The 18,630-nt window shown below is 44.6% G+C and overlaps 1 protein-coding gene across 1 annotated transcript; it reads left to right on the plus strand.

Moving 5' to 3' along the window:
• The first annotated feature begins 1,899 nt into the window (after positions 1–1,899).
• rapgefl1 (Rap guanine nucleotide exchange factor (GEF)-like 1) lies at positions 1,900–17,650 on the plus strand. Its single transcript, XM_058654039.1, has 18 exons — positions 1,900–1,990; positions 2,070–2,310; positions 2,992–3,272; positions 7,884–7,962; positions 8,161–8,347; positions 8,429–8,526; positions 8,638–8,750; positions 8,846–9,013; positions 9,131–9,228; positions 9,890–10,012; positions 10,089–10,267; positions 10,370–10,460; positions 10,557–10,607; positions 10,927–11,014; positions 12,157–12,221; positions 12,480–12,534; positions 12,633–12,753; positions 15,230–17,650. Exons 2-18 carry the CDS (start codon positions 2,108–2,110, stop codon positions 15,294–15,296), a joined length of 2,067 nt encoding a protein of 688 aa, XP_058510022.1. The 5' UTR covers positions 1,900–1,990; positions 2,070–2,107; the 3' UTR covers positions 15,297–17,650.
• Positions 17,651–18,630: the final 980 nt, after the last annotated feature.

Consider the following 18,630-nt stretch of genomic DNA (forward strand, 5'->3'; position numbering starts at 1 on the left):
TTCCTGCACTGGCCACGACAAACGTTTTCTCCAGCTGCAGTCACAAGAAATCAGCGTTCTTTTTAACACGCTCGTATTTAACATCCTGATATTGAATTAAACCTCCGACCACTAGTCGGCAGCAGAGGTTCAGCCGTTTCCTCTCGTCGGACCCAAAACTCTACACAGCTTGTGCAAATGTGTTATAAAGACCTAAATATCTGATCATTGTCAGTTTAAGCTCCGCCCACAAATGAACGGACAAGATAAATGAACCTAAGAAAGGAGAGGAGATGAGAGCCTCCTAAATTATCTTGTTGTCATGGTCACATGCCCTGTAGTAACCATGGCAACAAGCTCATTCAGCCAGTGATTGACAGCTGGTGAGTTTCATGAATATAAAGCTGATGTAACTTCTGTTCAACCAATCACGTGTCAGACTCCTTCCTTCCTTATTCAGGTTAATGTATAATAAAACCAAAAAGAAGTTCATAAGAGTAGATTTGAGTTTTTGTTTTTAATTAAATGAAACGTGATGTGAGAGTGTGTGTTACGTTACAGTGTTTGTTGTCAACCGGATCAAATGACACACAGTAACGTGACACTGTGTCAGTTAAGGGCTGCAACCCATAACTGATGAATAATCTTTTACTAAATGAAAAGTCGACTGAACTTAAAAACCTTTTTCTGTCATTTTTCAGCTTCTTAAATGTGAATATTTTCTAGTATCTTTGCTCCAGAAAAACAAAGAAATAATTTGTGGACAAAAATAAAGATGTTTGTCAAAAACTGATCAATGACTCTGAAACTAATGTGTCGTCAGTGAAGGACATAAAAATGTCTTAATTCCTTTAAGTTGCAGTACATAACTTGTGTTTGTTCGGTTACAGGGAGCGTTTGTGTGTATACAGCAGCAGAGCAGGGCAGGTGGAGACAAGGAGCGTCTTCATCTCGTCAAAAAGTCCTTTCTGAAACTTTTCAGATTATAAAAATACAAACATCTGGCTGCATTCTGTGACATCATCATACACACAGGAGGAGAATATGACAGTTCATGTTCCCGGGTTCAAACTCTGGTTTAATCCTGACGTTAAAAAAATCATGTTCTGGGGTTTAATAATAATCTCATACTGAATCCTTAAATCTTACTTAAGGATTCAACACTGTTACTTTTTTTCCAGTGTAAATGAATAATACGTCATACTGTGAAACTGGTTGTAATCTTAATCTGTGTTGATATTATTGTTCAAATATGAACGTCTTCTGTGTTTTTTTCACTGACAACAGTTTTACAGGAGTGTGAATATGAATGCGCGCGTCCCGACGTGCCTGTTTTGTCGCGAGCGCGCAACTGCAGTAGATCAGAGCGTGCACGAGAGAGAGAGAGCGAGTTTGTGTGTGTGTGTGGGTGAGGAGGGTGAGGAGGGTGAGGCAGACTGCAGTATCTGACCTAAAAAAAAAAAACAGCTCCTCCTGCTGCAGCTGAAAAATCCCACAGTCCTTAAACGCACCGCGCGGGGCGGGTTCCTCCTCCTCCAACCCCCCCCCCCCCCTCCTCAGGTGTGTGCGGACGCTGAAGCTCCCGCTAACGTCGAGCCGCCGCCGCCGCCGCCATCGCCATCGTTCAACGCGGACAAACCAGCAGCGCGGGCCCCGCCGTGTCCCGCAGAAACCACCGGGGAGCTGCACGGACTCAGGCCGGAGCAGCAGCTGCCTCCTTCGGCTTCGTGGTCTTCGGGTTTTTCCGACGCTCCGTGCCGGAGCTCGGTGTGTTTACGCGGCGGCCGCAGAGTGAGCAGAGAGCAGCGGAGGAGGACGCGGTGAACCCGCGGAGCTGCGGAGAAAAGAAGACAAGGAGACGGACACAGAGATTCTCCTCCACCTCCTCTTCCTCCACCTCCTCCTCTTCTTCCTCCTCCAATGGGTTAAAATCGGCTCGTTGTTCCGGAGAAACCTCGCGGAGCCTCGGAGCGTCACACCTGCTCACCCCGACCTGCAGGGGCCGTATGATGTAGGCAGCACCTGCCTCCTTCTTCACCTCCTCCTCACTGTCCCATTGCATCTTCATCACACCTCCTCCTCCTCCACAGCATCAGTCTCCCCCCTCCTCTCCCTCCTGCGGCCCACCATGCCGGCGGGGATGAAACCTCTGGAGAAGTTCCTGAAGAAGCAGACCACAGCTCTGACCCGGGCCGGGGGCTTCGTGGGCGGCGTGACGGACAAGGCCAGCGGGGGAACCGGAGCGTCCCGCCGGAGAGCCAGTCTGTCCCGGGTCGTTCCGTTCTTTAGAGAGACGTCACCCGATAGTGGTCAGACCCGGGAGGTCTTCAGGTGAGTGTGTGGAAACGCATGTTCCCGGGTTTAATCACCAATGTAAGAATAGAATAGAAATACTTTATTCTGTAAAATCATGTTCCCACGTTTAATCTCAGTTTAAATCCTTTAATTAAAAACACATGTTCCCGGGTTTAATCCTGAAGTTTTTTCAGGACCTATTTTTAGTTTTAGTCCCAAATTTAAAAATGCATGTTCCCATGTTTAATCTCGGGTTTAATCCCGAATTTAAAAATTCATATTTCCCATGTTTAATCTCAGGTTTAATCCCAAATTTAAAAATACATGTTCCCATGTTTAATCTCGGGTTTAATCCCGAATTTAAAAATTCAATTTTCCCATGTTTAATCTCAGGTTTAATCCCAAATTTAATAATGCACGTTCCCATGTTTAATCTCGGGTTTAATCCCGAATTTAAACATTCATATTTCCCATGTTTAATCTCAGGTTTAATCCCAAATTTAAAAATGCATGTTCCCATGTTTAATCTCGGGTTTAATCCCAAATTTAAAAATTCATATTTCCCATGTTTAATCTCGGGTTAAATCCTAAATTTAAAAATGCATGTTCCCACGTTTAATCTCCGGTTTAATCCTGACATTAGACTCAGTAGTTGGTTTAGTTTTTACATAAACCAACATTTTTTGACATAACAAACACACCTTCGTCCTCCTGCAGCCCCGACAGCGAGGACGCCCCCTGCTGGCCGCCCGGTCCGGTCTCGGTGCCGGGCAGCGCTAACAGCTCTGGTTCAGGAGGAGGAGACGTCCGCAGTCCATCTCTGTCGAGTGACGAGCAGAGCTCTGAGGCGAGTCTGATCACAGAGAGTAGTGGAGGAGGTGGCGGAGGTGGCGGAGGAGGAGGAGGAGGAGCCACGCCTCTTCACCCTGACACACCGGACAGTCTGACCCTCACCATGCTGGACAGCGTGGCGGGAAAATGCTCCGGACACTGCACAGGTAAGAACGCTGCCTGTTTCTTTGATGTTTATGTTTTGGTGCTGTTGCTCCGCCCACCACCACCACCCCCGCCCAATCACACAGCAGGTGGAGGAGGTTCTGTATGAAAAAATCCTCCGAACCGAGGGTCTACAGGTGCTGATGAGGATCAATTCTGTTTGAATATTAACTGCGTTTTTGAGAAGAACGAGATGCGTTCAAGGAACTTCGTAAATGTCAGAACTTGACTGACGCGTCAATTCATAAAAAATCTATTTTATCCGTTTGAGTGTTTTTTAAAACTGTGATTTTTCAGCTTCTTAAATGTGAATATTTTGAAAACAAAACATTTGAGAAACATCATCATTTCCACGTTTGTGACGTTTTATGACCCAAACGAGTCATCGATGAATGAATGATGAAAATAAATCTTATTTCCAGTCCCAAATCTACAGTTCTGTGGTGTGTTTTAAATTTACTCACACACACACACATTCCTGCAGGAGCACATATGTAAACGCATGCACACCCACTTCAGCTGTAATAAGCAGGCTGTGTTTGTGTGAGAGGACGGCAGTGATTATGTAACCACTGGTTCTCTCACACACACACACACACACACACTTTCTTTAACCATGTGACGCTGAAAATCCAAAAAAACGTCTTAAATGTGGATTCTTCCGTGTTTCATTTCCTCTGTGACACTTTGATGTCGATGTTTTTGTTACATAACTGATCAACAATTACAGAGGAAACAAATATCTGACACAAAAATGACAGAAAGTAGAAAAGACGACTGCAACAGTCTTCCACTTGTTTTTAGATGCTGCTCGTGAGCGCCCCCTGAACGCTGTCTGTCCTCACTGTCTCTTCTTGAGAACAGGAAGTTTAAACCAGACCGGCTTCTTTATGACTTCATGTGAATCTTAGATTTCTCGAGCCGTGAGTCCAAAGGTCTGTGATGATGGCTTTAGTTTGCGTCTGTCGCTCACTGTCCTGCGACGCAAGACACAAACGACTAGTCTCATAAAATCTACGTCACATGATCACGTCTTTATCTCACTGTTACAGACGTCTGTAAACCACTCACTCTCCCACACCAAAGCCCACTGAGAAAAGCAGTGATTTTAGCTGCTGGTCCTCTGCTGCCTCGTGTGGTCACTGTGTCACTGAGTTTAGTCTAAATTAAATATTTTAAAAGCTGATTTTATAAAATCAGACATTTGAACTTAGTGATGGAGGCAGCTGTGTGTGTGTGTGTGCGCGTGTGTGTGTGTGTGCGCGTGTGTGTGTGTGCGCGCGTGTGTGTGTGTGTGTGTGTGTGTGTGTGTGTGTGTGTGTGTATGTGTGTACCAGGTATTACTAATGTTGTGGGGACCAAAACCTGTTTACACAGTCACATTATGGGGACTTGTCCTCCTTGTGGGGACAAAAAGCAAGTCCCCATAACGTAAATTACTACATTTTAAGGTGAAGATATGTTTCATGGTTAGGTTGAGGTTAGGGTTAGGGTTAGGATTAGGATTAGGCCAGTAGTAATTGTGGTTAAGGTTAGAGTAAGTCTCCAACAAATGAATGTAAGTCAATGCAATGTCCCCTCAAGTCATGAATGTCGAACATGTGTGTGTGTGTGTGTGTGTGTGTGTGGGAGAGCGGTTTGGATCTGATATGAAATATATATTTCTAAAGTGTTTTTAGGAACATTTGTAACGTTTATCACAATCATAACATGAAGTGCAGAGACACGACGTCTCTGAGCTGTGAGAGGACAGAAAAGTCCACGAGGACGACGAGACAAACCAGTGTGTCCAGTCTGTCCGCAGATGTGAAACACGCGACAGAACCGGAGCGGCCGCTTCACAACAAGATCTGTGACGTCTGTCAACTCACATTTAACTCTTTACAAATGCCTCATTTAAAGGTGCAGGGTTTATCATTATTATTGTTATTATTATTATGGATAATTCCATAATAACCTTCAACCATAAAGTAACAGAGAAAACAGCCTCACAATTAGATAAAAAAACAAAAAACTACTGCTCTTTAAATGAAACATGTTTACTGATTTGTAAATGGAAACAGACGCACACACTCTCCCACACCAAACCTCATCACACACACACACACACACACACACACACACACTGCTGCCTCCATCACCAAGTTCAAATGTCTTATTTTGTCTTTTCGGCATTTGAAACATTTCATTTAGACTCAGTGACACAAAGTGACCACACGAGGCAGCAGAGGACCGACCACGTCTCAGTCGCTCAAACAACCATACAAACACACACACACACACACACAAATATACTGAACTGTGCCTTTAACACCTCGCCGTAAAAATGTCCCGCCCAGTGTGTGTGTGTGTGTGTGTGTGCGTGCGTGCGTGTGTGTGTGTGTGTGTGTGTGTGCGTGTGCGTGTGCATGTGTGCAGGTAAAAGAGAGGACCGTACATTTCCTGATAGTTTCATAAATGTGGAACAAACCAGTGTCAGCTTCTTACATAACACACACGTACACACACGTACACACACGTACACACACGTACACACACACACACACACGCAGTAGCTGGCGTGTTGGGACAGGCAGGTGCTCAGGTAAACATTTCCTCACACTCACTTCACCAGTTTTAAATTGTATACGTGTGTGTGTTCTTGTATTTGTGTCTTTGTGAGGACCGAGCGTTCTTCACTGAGGACTTTGTCTCGGAGCTAAGACCTGGTTTTAGGGTTTAGGTTAAAGGTCAGGGAATGCTTAACGTCTGTGAATGTCCTCAGTGTGTGTGTGTGCGTCGGTGCGTGGGTTTTCACAGATGTTGTGAGGACCTTGATTTCTGACTTTAATATTTGTGATCTGTTATCAACAGCACACCACTCTTCTTCTCTCTCTCTTCTTCTCTCTCCTCTTCGTCTTCCTCCTCTTCTCCTCAGATCTTTTTCACGTTACAGCTCCGTGTGATTCGTCTAATTTAAGTCTGAGTGTTTTTTTTCCTCCCACTCCTCCTCCTCTCCACATGTCTTGTTGAAAGCTGGTTGCTATGGGAACAGAGCTTCTCTCTATGAGGGAAACCTGCAGTGTGGAGAAGAGGAGGAGGAGGAGAGGAAGGTGAACGAGTGGGAAGCTCTTTCACTTCATCTCTTCTTCTTCTTCTTCTTCTTCCTCCTCTTCCTTCCCTGCAGAGAAAATCAAAGGTCCTGGGAATTCTCGTGAAAACTTGTTTTCATAATCTGTCGATTATTTTCTCGTCGTTTGGTTCAGAAAAATCGCAGAGAGGAAAAATCGCAGAGAGGAAACGTTTTAAAACAATCAGATAAATCATGAGCTCCAGGAATGACAAGATTTTGCGATATTATGATATCACAAGACAATATGATGATATTAGCACGATACTTACAGGACAGCGGAAAGCCTCCACATCTTCCGCCACCGACTAAAAACACATTTCTTCCGACTCTACCTCGACTAAGAAGACGGCGAGAAAAAAAACCCAAAAAAAACTTGTACATCGCACTTATGAAGAGCACTTCATAGTTTGGCTTACCTGAAGCTCTTACTTACTTATACTTGATATCATAATATCGTATCGTGATAATATCCTCTGGTGATTTAAGTATCGTGATAATATCATAATATCATCTGGTGACTTACGAATCGTGATAATATCGTCTGGTGACTTAAGTATCGTGATAATATCATAATATCATCTGGTGACTAACGAATCGTGATAATATCGTCTGGTGACTTAAGTATCGTGATAATATCATAATATCGTCTGGTGACTAACGAATCGTGATAATATCGTCTGGTGACTTAAGTATCGTGATAATATCATCTGGTGACTTACGAATCATGATAATATCATAATATCGTCTGGTGACTAACGAATCGTGATAATATCGTCTGGTGATTTAAGTATCGTTATAATATCGTCTGGTGACTTACGAATCGTGATAATATCGTCTGGTGACTTACGAATCGTGATAATATCGTCTGGTGACTTAAGTATCGTGATAATATTGTCTGGTGACTTAAGTATCGTGATAATATCGTCTGGTGACTTACGAATCGTGATAATATCATAATATCGTCTGGTGACTTAAGTATCGTGATAATATCATCTGGTGACTTACGAATCGTGATAATATCGTCTGGTGACTTACGAATCGTGATAATATCATCTGGTGACTTAAGTATCGTGATAATATCGTCTGGTGACTTAAGTATCGTGATAATATCGTCTGGTGACTTAAGTATCGTGATAATATCGTCTGGTGACTTACGAATCGTGATAATATCGTCTGGTGACTTAAGTATCGTGATAATATCGTCTGGTGACTTACGAATCGTGATAATATCGTCTGGTGACTTACGAATCGTGATAATATCGTCTGGTGACTTGAGTATCGTGATAATATCGTCTGGTGACTTACGAATCGTGATAATATCGTCTGGTGACTTAAGTATCGTGATAATATCGTCTGGTGACTTAAGTATCGTGATAATATCGTCTGGTGACTTAAGTATCGTGATAATATCTGTTTTTGTGTTGTATGTTATGTTTTTACGTTCATTTGTTCACGTATTTCTTTGATGTTGACTCATTTCCGTGTGTTTGTGTTTCCATAGAAACGCTGCTGGACGACTTCATGTTAACACATCCCATCTTCCTGACGTCTGACAGGTTCCAGCAAATTCTGCTGCAACAGTATCCTACACACGCACGCACACACACACACACACACACACACACACAGCCCCCTTCAGGCTGCTGCAGGTACTGCACTCATAGAGAGAATCAGTGCATGTGTGAGACACAGGACTTCACACGTTTATCACAAACTGTATTTTATTTCCACATCATGTCCTCACGTCGTCATAGTAACCGTCCTTAACCACCACTCAGATTCTCCGTGGAGACAGAGGGAAGGGAGGGAGGGAGGAGAGGGCGAGGAGAGACGGAGGGAGGGACAGACGGAGGGATGGACGCAGCGGAGAGGAAACAGGCGGTGCTGAGCGTGGCGTTCAGGTACCTGGACACGTACAGAGAACTGCTGCAGGAGGAGGGCGAGCGCAGCAACAGCTTCCCCAAGGTAGCGCACACGCACACGCACACGCACACATTCCATAACAAACAACAGTATAATGGCGTGTGTGTGTGTGTGTGTGTGTAGGAGCTGTACCTGCGTGCTCTCCAGGACTTGACTCGTTATCCTGAACTTGTTGAAGACGTTCTGAAGCTGCAGCGGTGGACGGAGATCTTACACCACCCGTAAGACACACTCACACACACACACACACTCTCTCACAAACACACACACACACGTAGAGTGATAAAGTCAAGTGTTTTAGTCTGATGTGTGTGTGTGTGTGTGTGTTCCAGCTCTGATGAGGAGAAGGAGAGTAAGAAGAAACAGGTCCGTCCTCTGTTCAGACACTTCAGACGCATCGATGCGTGTCTGCAGCCCAGAGAGGCGTTCAGGGGCTCCGACGAAAGTACGACACACACACGTGCACGCACATGCACACACACACACACACACACACACACACACACACACACGTGTAACACTGTTTTTGGTTGTCTCCAGTCTTCTGCAGAGTCTACACTCCGGATCATTCCTATGTCACCATCAGGAGTCGTCTCTCATGTCGAGTCGGTGAAATTCTGGCTCTGGTCCGAGAGAAACTCCAGTACAGTGAAGATCAACCGGTTCTTCCTGGAAACCTGGTCCTGGTGGCAGTGACATCATCAGGAGGTCAGGACACTCACACACACACACACACGCACACACACACACACACACACACACACACACACACACACACACACACACACACACACACACACTGATCTGTGATGTTTTGTTGTGCAGAAAAAGCCGTGTTTCGTCCCAGTGACGAGGCCGTGTTCACCACACTGGGAGTCAACACTCACCTGTTCACCTGTGAACCCTCAGAGCTGGACTCACTGGTGAGGAACCTGTTCATGCACTACATTGCCCCCCAGAGGCCTGGAGTCTCCGTATTTGCTCTTCTTTAGCTGTGTTCTACGGTGGCCTGGAGTATTCATATTTAAGAAACTGAAAAATGACAAACTAGTTTCAGTTATTAAGAAAAAACTATTATTAGTATGTTTTAGTGTTTTCAGGATTATTAGAGCAGCTCATTATTTAGCAGTCAGTCTGTTGGTGGATGTAGGGACTAGCTCATTATTTGGCAGTCAGTCTGTTGGTGGATATAGAGACTAGTTCATTATTTGGCAGTCACTCTGTTGGTGGACATAGACACTAGCTCATTATTTGGCAGTCAGTCTGTTGGTGGATATAGAGACTAGCTCATTATTTGGCAGTCAGTCTGTTGGTGGATATAGAGACTGGCTCATTATTTGGCAATCAGTCTGTTGGTGGATATAGAGACTAGCTCATTATTTGGCAATCAGTCTGTTGATGGATATAGAGACTAGCTCATTATTTGGCAATCAGTCTGTTGATGGATATAGAGACTAGCTCATTATTTGGCAGTCAGTCTGTATAGATATTGACAGTTTCAGGGTTGACTTCTCAGACTAAAGCTTTATATAAAGGTTCTTCTGAGCATTGACACTGACGTCCTGATGATGTCATCACCCACAGCTTCCTCTCCCTGAGGAAATCCACTGGACACCAGGAGACAGCAAACTCCACGACATGTCAGCGGAGGAAGTAGCCAATCAGCTGGTGGCGTTTGACTGGGAGCTCTTCAGCTGCGTGCACGAGGTCAGATGCTGAAAATCATCAAATAATCACAACAATTTCAAAGTAACACAATTGCAATTCTGTTTGTCTCCTGAAGGTGGAGTTTGTATGTTACGTTTTCCATGGAGAGCAGTCGCGCTGGCGCCCCCTGAACCTGGAGCTGGTACTGCAGCGCTGCAGCGAGGTTCAGCACTGGGTCGCCACGGAGATCCTGCAGTGTCAGTCACTGCCGAAGAGAATGCAGCTGCTGCGCAAGTTCATCAAGATCGCAGCTCTGTGAGTCCCATCGCGACAAATATCTGCGACGCACACCTGCGACGCACACCTGCGACGCACACCTGCGAGTCGTCGTAATTCTGAGAAGTTTTTGTGTTACAGGTGTAAACAACAACAGGACCTGCTGTCGTTCCTCGCTGTGATCCTGGGCCTTGATAATCCTGCCATCAGCCGACTGCGACTCACCTGGGAGGTACGCCAGTCACCTGACCACACACTGACACACACTGACACACACTGACACACACTGACACACACTGACAGTGATTTTGTGTGTGTGTGTGTTCAGGGACTTCCTGGGAAGTTCAGGAAACAGTTTCAGCAGTTTGAAAGCGTTGCAGTGAGTCACATTTTTTTTATTATACATAATATTATTATATTTCCTGTTTTTTCTGCTGTTGAAATAAATGAATAAATAAATAAATAAGATCATTAAATTCCTCGTGTCATTTATGGCAAAATGTGCAGCGAATAGCTTTGACCCCTGTGGTTCTCAAACTATGGTGCGTGAGCTCCCTCTGGTGGTACTTGGATGAAAAGCATTTAGTTTTATATATATATATATATATATATATATGTGTGTGTGTGTGTGTGTGTATGTATAAATTATATAAACACATATGTGAGTGTCAAAGTGAAGTGACGTTGTTGTCTAACAGGATCCTTCCAGAAACCACAAGTCCTACAGAGACCTGATCACCACCCTCAGACCTCCACTGATCCCCTTCACACCTCTGCTGCTCAAAGGTACACACGCACACAGACACACACAGACACACACGCACACAGACACACACAGATACACACACGCACACAGACACACACGCACGCACACAGACACACACGCACACAGACACGCACACAGATACACACACACGCACACAGACACACACGCACACAGACACACACAGATACACACACGCACACAGACACACACGCACGCACACAGACACACACGCACGCACACAGACACACACGCACACAGACACGCACACAGATACACACACACGCACACAGACACACACGCACACAGACACACACAGATACACACACACACACAGACACACACACAGATACACACACACGCACACAGACACACACAGATACACACACACACACACACACACACAGACACACACACAGATACACACACACGCACACAGACACACACGCACACAGACACACACAGATACACACACGCACACAGACACACACACACGCACACAGACACACACGCACGCAAACACACACACAAACACACAGACACACACGCACACAGACACCAAACACATGCACACACACACAGACACACAGACCTACACACACAGACACACACTCAGACACAGACACACACACACAGACACACACGCACACATGTACACACACACAGACACGCACTCACACACACACACACACACAGACACACACGCACTCAGACGCACACAGACACACACAGACACACACGCACTCAGACGCACACAGACACCAAACACATGCACACACACACAGACACACAGACCTACACACACAGACAGACACACACACACAGACACACACGCACACATGTACACACACACAGACACGCACTCACACACACACACACACACAGACACACACGCACTCAGACGCACACAGACACACACACGCACAGACACACAGACCTACACACACACACGCACACAGACACTCACACACAGACACGCACTCACACACACAGACACACACTCACACACACAGACACGCACACAGACACACACAGACACACAGACACACAGACACACACAGACACGCACTCACACACACACACACAGACACACAGACACACACGCACACACAGACACGCACTCACACACACACACACACTGTAAACGTTGTGTTGTCTCTGTCAGATTTGACGTTTCTTCACGAGAGCTGCAAAACGTTCCACGGTGAACTCGTCAACTTTGAGAAAATGGTGAGAAACATGATGACGGATGGTTTTAGCTGCTGGTCCTCTGCTGCCCCGTGTGGTCACTTTGTGTCACTGAGGTCAATCTAAATAAAGATTGACAAAATAAGACATTTGAAGTTAGAGATGGAGGCAGCAGTGGATCAACAGCTCCTGTGTGTGTGTGTGTGTGCGTGTGTCTGTCTGTGTGTGTGTGTGTGTGTGTGTGTGTGTGTGTGTGTGTGAGAGACGATGTCCTCACTCGTCTTCCTCCTTCATCTGCAGCACAAAGTGGCAGACATGGTGAGGATCATCAGACGCTACAGGAGCAGCCAGCTCGGTAACACACACACACACACACACACACACACTATCTGGACTGTCGTCTCCCTCTGGTGGTGCTGCTGACACACTACGCCTCTGTGTGTTTTCTGGTAGCCATGGATACGGAGACGTCCCCCTCCCACCTGCAGACGAAGGCCTACGTCCGTCAGCTGCAGGTCATCGACAACCAGAACCTCCTGTTTGACATGTCCTGCAAACTGGAGTCCAAAGACACGTAAGCAGAGGACGGGGGGGCGGGGGGGCAGGGAGGCGGAGTCTCACACTGGACCTGTAAAGACCGAGTCTTCTTCCTCGACCGCCGACGTCAGCAAAACGGACAAAAATCTCCACATCGTTCCCCCCTCGTCAGGTTTTTATTGAATTTTCTGTCCTTCCACTCGTTTCTCCTCATCCCTCCATCCACAGCTGATCCAACTCCAACAGGAGACCACGACGGTCCTGGTCCACTAGAACCTGACGTGTTCTGTGAGCGCCCCCTGCTGCTGAGAACCAGCCTGAGACACAGAAGCTCAGTGAGGAAAAGACTCGTATACGAACAAAATCTGCGTCACATTGAGATTACGATGTCGATGTCACGTCTTTATCTCTGACGTCTGTAAAGCGCTCACTCTCCCACACCAAAGAGAGAAAATCAGTGATTGTAACGTCACTCACTCACACACACACACAGGAGCTGTTGATGCACTGCTGCCTCCATCACTAACTTCAAATGTGACTTCAGTGACACAAAGTGACCACACGAGGCAGCAGAGGACCAGCAGCTTAAATCACTGATGAGTGGTTTACAGACGTCAGGAGGGGGCGCTCACACCTCTGTCATTGACCTCACTGTCCAGCTGACCTCTGACCTTGGATTAACTTTTATCAGCTGCCCTTTTTTTTTTTTTAACACAGGACGTCCACGGACGCGTCTGTGACGGACAGGCGGACACTTCATGGTGCGTTCAGGGACTGTAGTCACATGACTGTAGATGCTGGTTTTCTACCAAACACCTGAGTTTTCTGTCTGTGTTTGTGAGGAACGATCGTCTTCGCGATGTTTTACGATCAGTATTCCTGTCGCGTTCCCATTAAAGGACCACGTCGCCGTTTTTGTTACGCGACGGGGGCGCGGCCCCTTTAAGAGCGTGAACGCTGATCGGCTGACTTCAGAGCAGAGGGCAAACGTTTGTGACGTGAAGCCGGAGAGACCGGACGCGTCGTGGCGTCGCCGCCCTCTCATTGGTCCGCCCAGCGGGTGGAATCTCCGAGGCAATAACGGAGCGACAGGAAGTGACGGCGACGGTCGCTTGACGTCGCGCGTCAATCAAGCACTTTTTTGCCAAACCTCAGGGTCAGAGACACACAGAGGTTTTGTTTACTCGATTTCAGTTTGACTCGTGTCGGTTCTTCGTTTGTACAGATGATCTCGCTTCACTAATATTTACTATAATATCAGAAATTTATATATATATATATATATAAAGTGTGTGTGTGTGTGTGTGAGTCCAGTTCCACCTCACACCATCTTCATGTCTCATTCGCGCCATTTCCCCTCTTGCAACCCCTAAAATAATATTTACTACTATTTTTAGTAATATTTTCCCTGGGTTTTTTGGGGGTTTTTTGCATTTCAGCTAGTTTTTCAAATGTATAAAAAAAATATAAAAAAAGAAAAACCTACTTTAATAAAAAAAAAAAAAACCTACCTTCTCGGCACCTCAAGAGCCAAAAATGTCCCGTCCAGAAAACTGCGATTAAACAAAGTTTCTCTTCAACATCAACAATAATCTGATCATAAACAAACCAAATAAGGACGTTTTCACTTTCACTCGACACTGCCACCTGCTGGAATACCAGGACAATTGGCATTTTTTTTGTACTTGAGGTGAAGAAGGGAACTGCAAGATTTGATGCCGTTTGCATTAAAACCAATAATAATCATAATAATAAACACTTCACTGAGGTTGCGTGAGGGTTAAAGGTCGAGTGCTCATTGTTGTTGTTGATTTTAGATTCTGTTTGTTCTAAATAAGTTCATTATGATTCGATTTGTTTGAATGCTCTGAAGAGGTTTCCTCTGTTTTTCATTTTTCTCGTCTAAACACAGATGTGATGAATGTTAATGATGTAAAATGGAAACGGAAGAAATGAAGAGTTGAGGGTTTTTACGTCAGTTTGATTCTGCGTTCTCTACGTCACATGATCACGTCTTAATCTCACTGTGAGACACACTTTTCCAACAGGAAACTGGAGAGAAAATCCATGATTTTAACGTGACACACACACACACACACACACACACTGCTGCCTCGCCTCCGTCACAAAGTTCAAATGTCTTATTTGAAAACTCACATTCAGATTGACACAGTGACCACACGAGGCAGCAGAGGACCAGCAGCTAAAATCACTGCTTTTCTCTCTGGGGTTTGGTGTGGGAGAGTGAGTGGTTTCCAAACTTCAGTTTCCTGTCGTAAAGTCTGTCTCACAGTGAGATAAAGACGTGATCATGAGACGTAGAGATCGCAGACTTAAACCCAGTCTTTTGTTAAAGTGGTTAAAATCAGTGAAGTGAAACCTCAACTTTCTCTGATGATCAGACATTTCCAACATTTCCAACTGTTCAGAGCAACGTCACGTTTGTAAAAATGTGTTTGATTATTATTATGATTATGATTTAAATCTGAATCATAATAACATCCTGTGTGCAGACGCTCCGAGCCGCTCATCCGTCCACAACCTTCATCACATCCGTGTAAAACCTCTGACGTCCAGTAGGTGGAGCCTTCGGGACGAGCACGACCGCTTGGATGCACTAAATCGTTTCATGTGTGACCACGCCCACTCGTGACGTCACAGACCAATGACCATACTCAGAGCGCTTTCCCATAAGTTTCTTTACGAAGATGCGGACAGGAAGTCTGGCTGTTGCTTGGAACTTAAGAAATTTCTGCCAGAATTCCCGGGAACAAACGGTCACGAAGTTCAAATCCCCAAAAAACTGTATTAAACGGGTGCTGTTATTATTAGCGGTTTGTTTGTTTGCGTGGAACGATGTGAAAATTCTTACGTTATTCCCAAACGATCACGACCGATAATAGTTGGAGCAATATTTTCAGTATTATTGCGAGAACTAAAAAAGAAATCATCTCACGGAAACTCTGCTGCTTTAGTTACGAAGTTGAAGGGGGCGGAGTCATCTAAATGCGACGCATTTAATGCTAACATTTATGCATGTTTTATTAAACATATTCACAAAAATCTTTATCGTCTGAAGTGTCGAGATTTAAAAACCCTCGATAACTTGGGCTTCCTGTCTGCAGCAGGAAGTGCGGCTGTCGCTCGAAACTTCAAGAATTTCTGACAGAATTCCAGAGAAATTAACGGTGCAGAAGTTTTAAAGTCCTCAAAAAAAACTGGATTTAACGATTGTTGTCTGGTTTTTTGTTTTTTTTGCGTGGAATTAAGTGAAAAAATGATCAAGACCGAAAAATTGTTGGAGCCATAAATATAAATAAAAATGTATTTTAATCTCAGATGCTTGAGTTACGGAGTTTAAGGGGGCGGAGCGTTGAGTTGCTTGCAGACAAAATAATTGTGATTTTAATGCGATAATAAAAAGTCCTCACATCGTGGTCTGAAAACTTTTCAGAGAAAAATACGAATTATAAATGTGACTGGAAAGATGCAGCGCCCCCTTGTGGCACCAGATGGACGGCATTCTTCAGTCACTCGCGTGAAACGATCATAAATCAATCATAAACACGACAACGAGAATGAACTTTAATCTGCGATAAACGCAAACGCTGTGCGATGTTTGTTTGTTCGCGCCGACCGAGCTCCGCCTCCGACGAGTCAGTTCTCGTGGAGTGGAGACGATCGCAGCCGATTGGTCGGAAACCCAGTGAAGATGACATCATCACTCGTCAGCCGCTGGCTCTCAGGACCACTTCCTGGGTTTGTTTGAGGGTTGTTTTTTTTTAATTGTTGATCCCGCCGCGGTTCTGCCTCCTGAACTCGATCTGTTGTGAATCTCTGACAAAATGTCGGGACGGGAACTAAAACGGGAACGGAAGAGTTTGCGAGTCATGTAATTCTGCAGGGATCCGCGATTTCAGGAGGCGGCGGCCTCTTGGGTCGAGGTCGTGCGTGGCGTCGCCCGAACAAAAACACGCTAACATAAATGTGTAAATATTCCGACTTTGTAAATACGCAAATATTAATTATGGAAGACTCTATTTTATGTATGAGCGGAGAGAGAGAGAGAGAGTTTAAGAGAAATATTTGATTTTTATTTGTAGACCTGAAAGAGAAAGAAATGCCGATGAATTTGACGATCGTAGTCACTTCTGTTGTTTTTATCTAAAGCTCGGACTTTTGTTTCTCTTTGATTTTGTACAGACATGGTTGTTTATGAGTCATCGTCGTCTCTGTTTACGTCACACGCGACGCCTGATTGGAGCAGAGGTCTGGTCCGGGGGGCGGGGCCTGGGGTGTTGGTGTCATGTTGCTGCAGTAAAGAAAACTTTAGGATTTTTACAAAAACAGTTACAGTAAAAGTTTTTATAAGAAGTTTGAAATAAAATCAAAGATCTTTAGTCGAATCATTTTTACAAGAACACAAAAAATTCAAAAGAACGTTCCAAATAAGAAAAGTTTTACAAGGAAACGTTGTTTTTAAGAAACAATTTGTAGTTTTGTAAATAAAACGTGGGATAAATTTTACACAAGTAAGTTTTAATCGACGAGTGACTCTTTAGTTCTGAATAATATATAATAATAATAATTCTTATTTTCTTTCAGGATTTAAACTTTTAATCCAATGTTTATTTTTATGTAGAATTCTAAAATGTAATAATGTCTTACATTTACATTTTTTTTTAACATTTTTCTTTTTTTTTCTTCCATAAAATTGTGTTTTTTTCCCCTCAAAAAAACATGAAGTACAGAAATAGAAAAAAAAGTTTATTGACAGAAGCAGCGATCAGGATTTGGTTCAGGGTTTGGATCAGGGTTTAGTTCGGTGTTTGGTTCAGGGTTTGGTTCAGGGTTAGGTTCAGGGTTAGGTTCAGACCTCTGCTCCCTCTGCTGTCACCACACACTCTGAAATAAAAGGTTATGGACGACAAAAACACGCCTCCTTCTTTTCTTTTCTTTTCTCCTCAGCTGCTGGTTTGAGGGTTAGGGTTAGGGTTAAAACAGGTTTGAAAATCCATTTAAACCAGGTTTGTATCGGTTTATATCAGTTTATATTAGTTTATATTGCTTTATATCGGTTTATTTGTCAAAAAAACACAAATTAAATCAAGTTGAATTGTGACAAAGGGGAAATATAAATGATACAACTGCTAAAATAAACTGTCATACAGGTCAGAAGATGTTTTAATGGGTCAAACTGGTCAAAGATAAAGAGGGTTTTTCTCTTTCTTTTTGTTGAATAGTCCATTGAACGTGTGTTCGATATAAAAAAAAGTCCCGTATAAATCGTCACGTTACCTGACATTTATTTTTACGACGGTTGTGACAAACAGTACCGTTTACCACCTGTAGGGGGAACCCTGGAGCAGAGCCCCACTGTGTGACTTTAAACATGTGTTTTTGATTCACAGCTGTTTGTGTTTCAGCTGCTTCTGCAAACTCAGAGCAGGATAAAGTCTCCGCCGTGTGCGTAAGCACGGTTTGGATTTCAGCCGATAGTGAACCCGCGGCTCCCCCTCAGGACTGAAACCTGGACCCGCATCTCCCCCGAGAGGACGACCGAGGCTGTGGCAGCGGCCGCGGCCGCAGCAGCGACTTTCCATCCCTGATTAGGAGACGGTTTATATTTAGTCAAATTTGGGGGAAGGGTGAAGGAGTTTCAGATTAAACACAAGAGCGTGACTTTGCATGACAACAGCAGTGTGTGTGTGTGTGTGTGTGTGTGCGTGTGTGTGTGTGTGTGTGTGTGTGTGTGCGCGTGTGTGTGCGCTTTGATCTAATTTCAGTCCTTATATAACAGCTGCATAAAGAGACACTTATCAACACTTCTTCAACTTTATCTGAAGTTTTCTCTCTCACACTAAACCTCACAGAGAAAACCAGAGATTTTAGCTGCTGCTCCTCTGCTGCCTCG

Source organism: Solea solea, chromosome 16 (genome assembly GCF_958295425.1).
Source record: "Solea solea chromosome 16, fSolSol10.1, whole genome shotgun sequence".
Taxonomy (NCBI): domain Eukaryota; kingdom Metazoa; phylum Chordata; class Actinopteri; order Pleuronectiformes; family Soleidae; genus Solea; species Solea solea.

Bases quoted from the DNA above. Each gene is read 5' to 3' on its own strand.
- rapgefl1 (XM_058654039.1), top strand. From the start codon at position 2,108: ATGCCGGCGGGGATGAAACCTCTGGAGAAGTTCCTGAAGAAGCAGACC. The intron at 7,963-8,160 runs GTATCCTACACA...ACCACCACTCAG, and splicing joins CAGCAAATTCTGCTGCAACA to ATTCTCCGTGGAGACAGAGG. The intron at 10,013-10,088 runs GTCAGATGCTGA...TGTCTCCTGAAG, and splicing joins TCTTCAGCTGCGTGCACGAG to GTGGAGTTTGTATGTTACGT.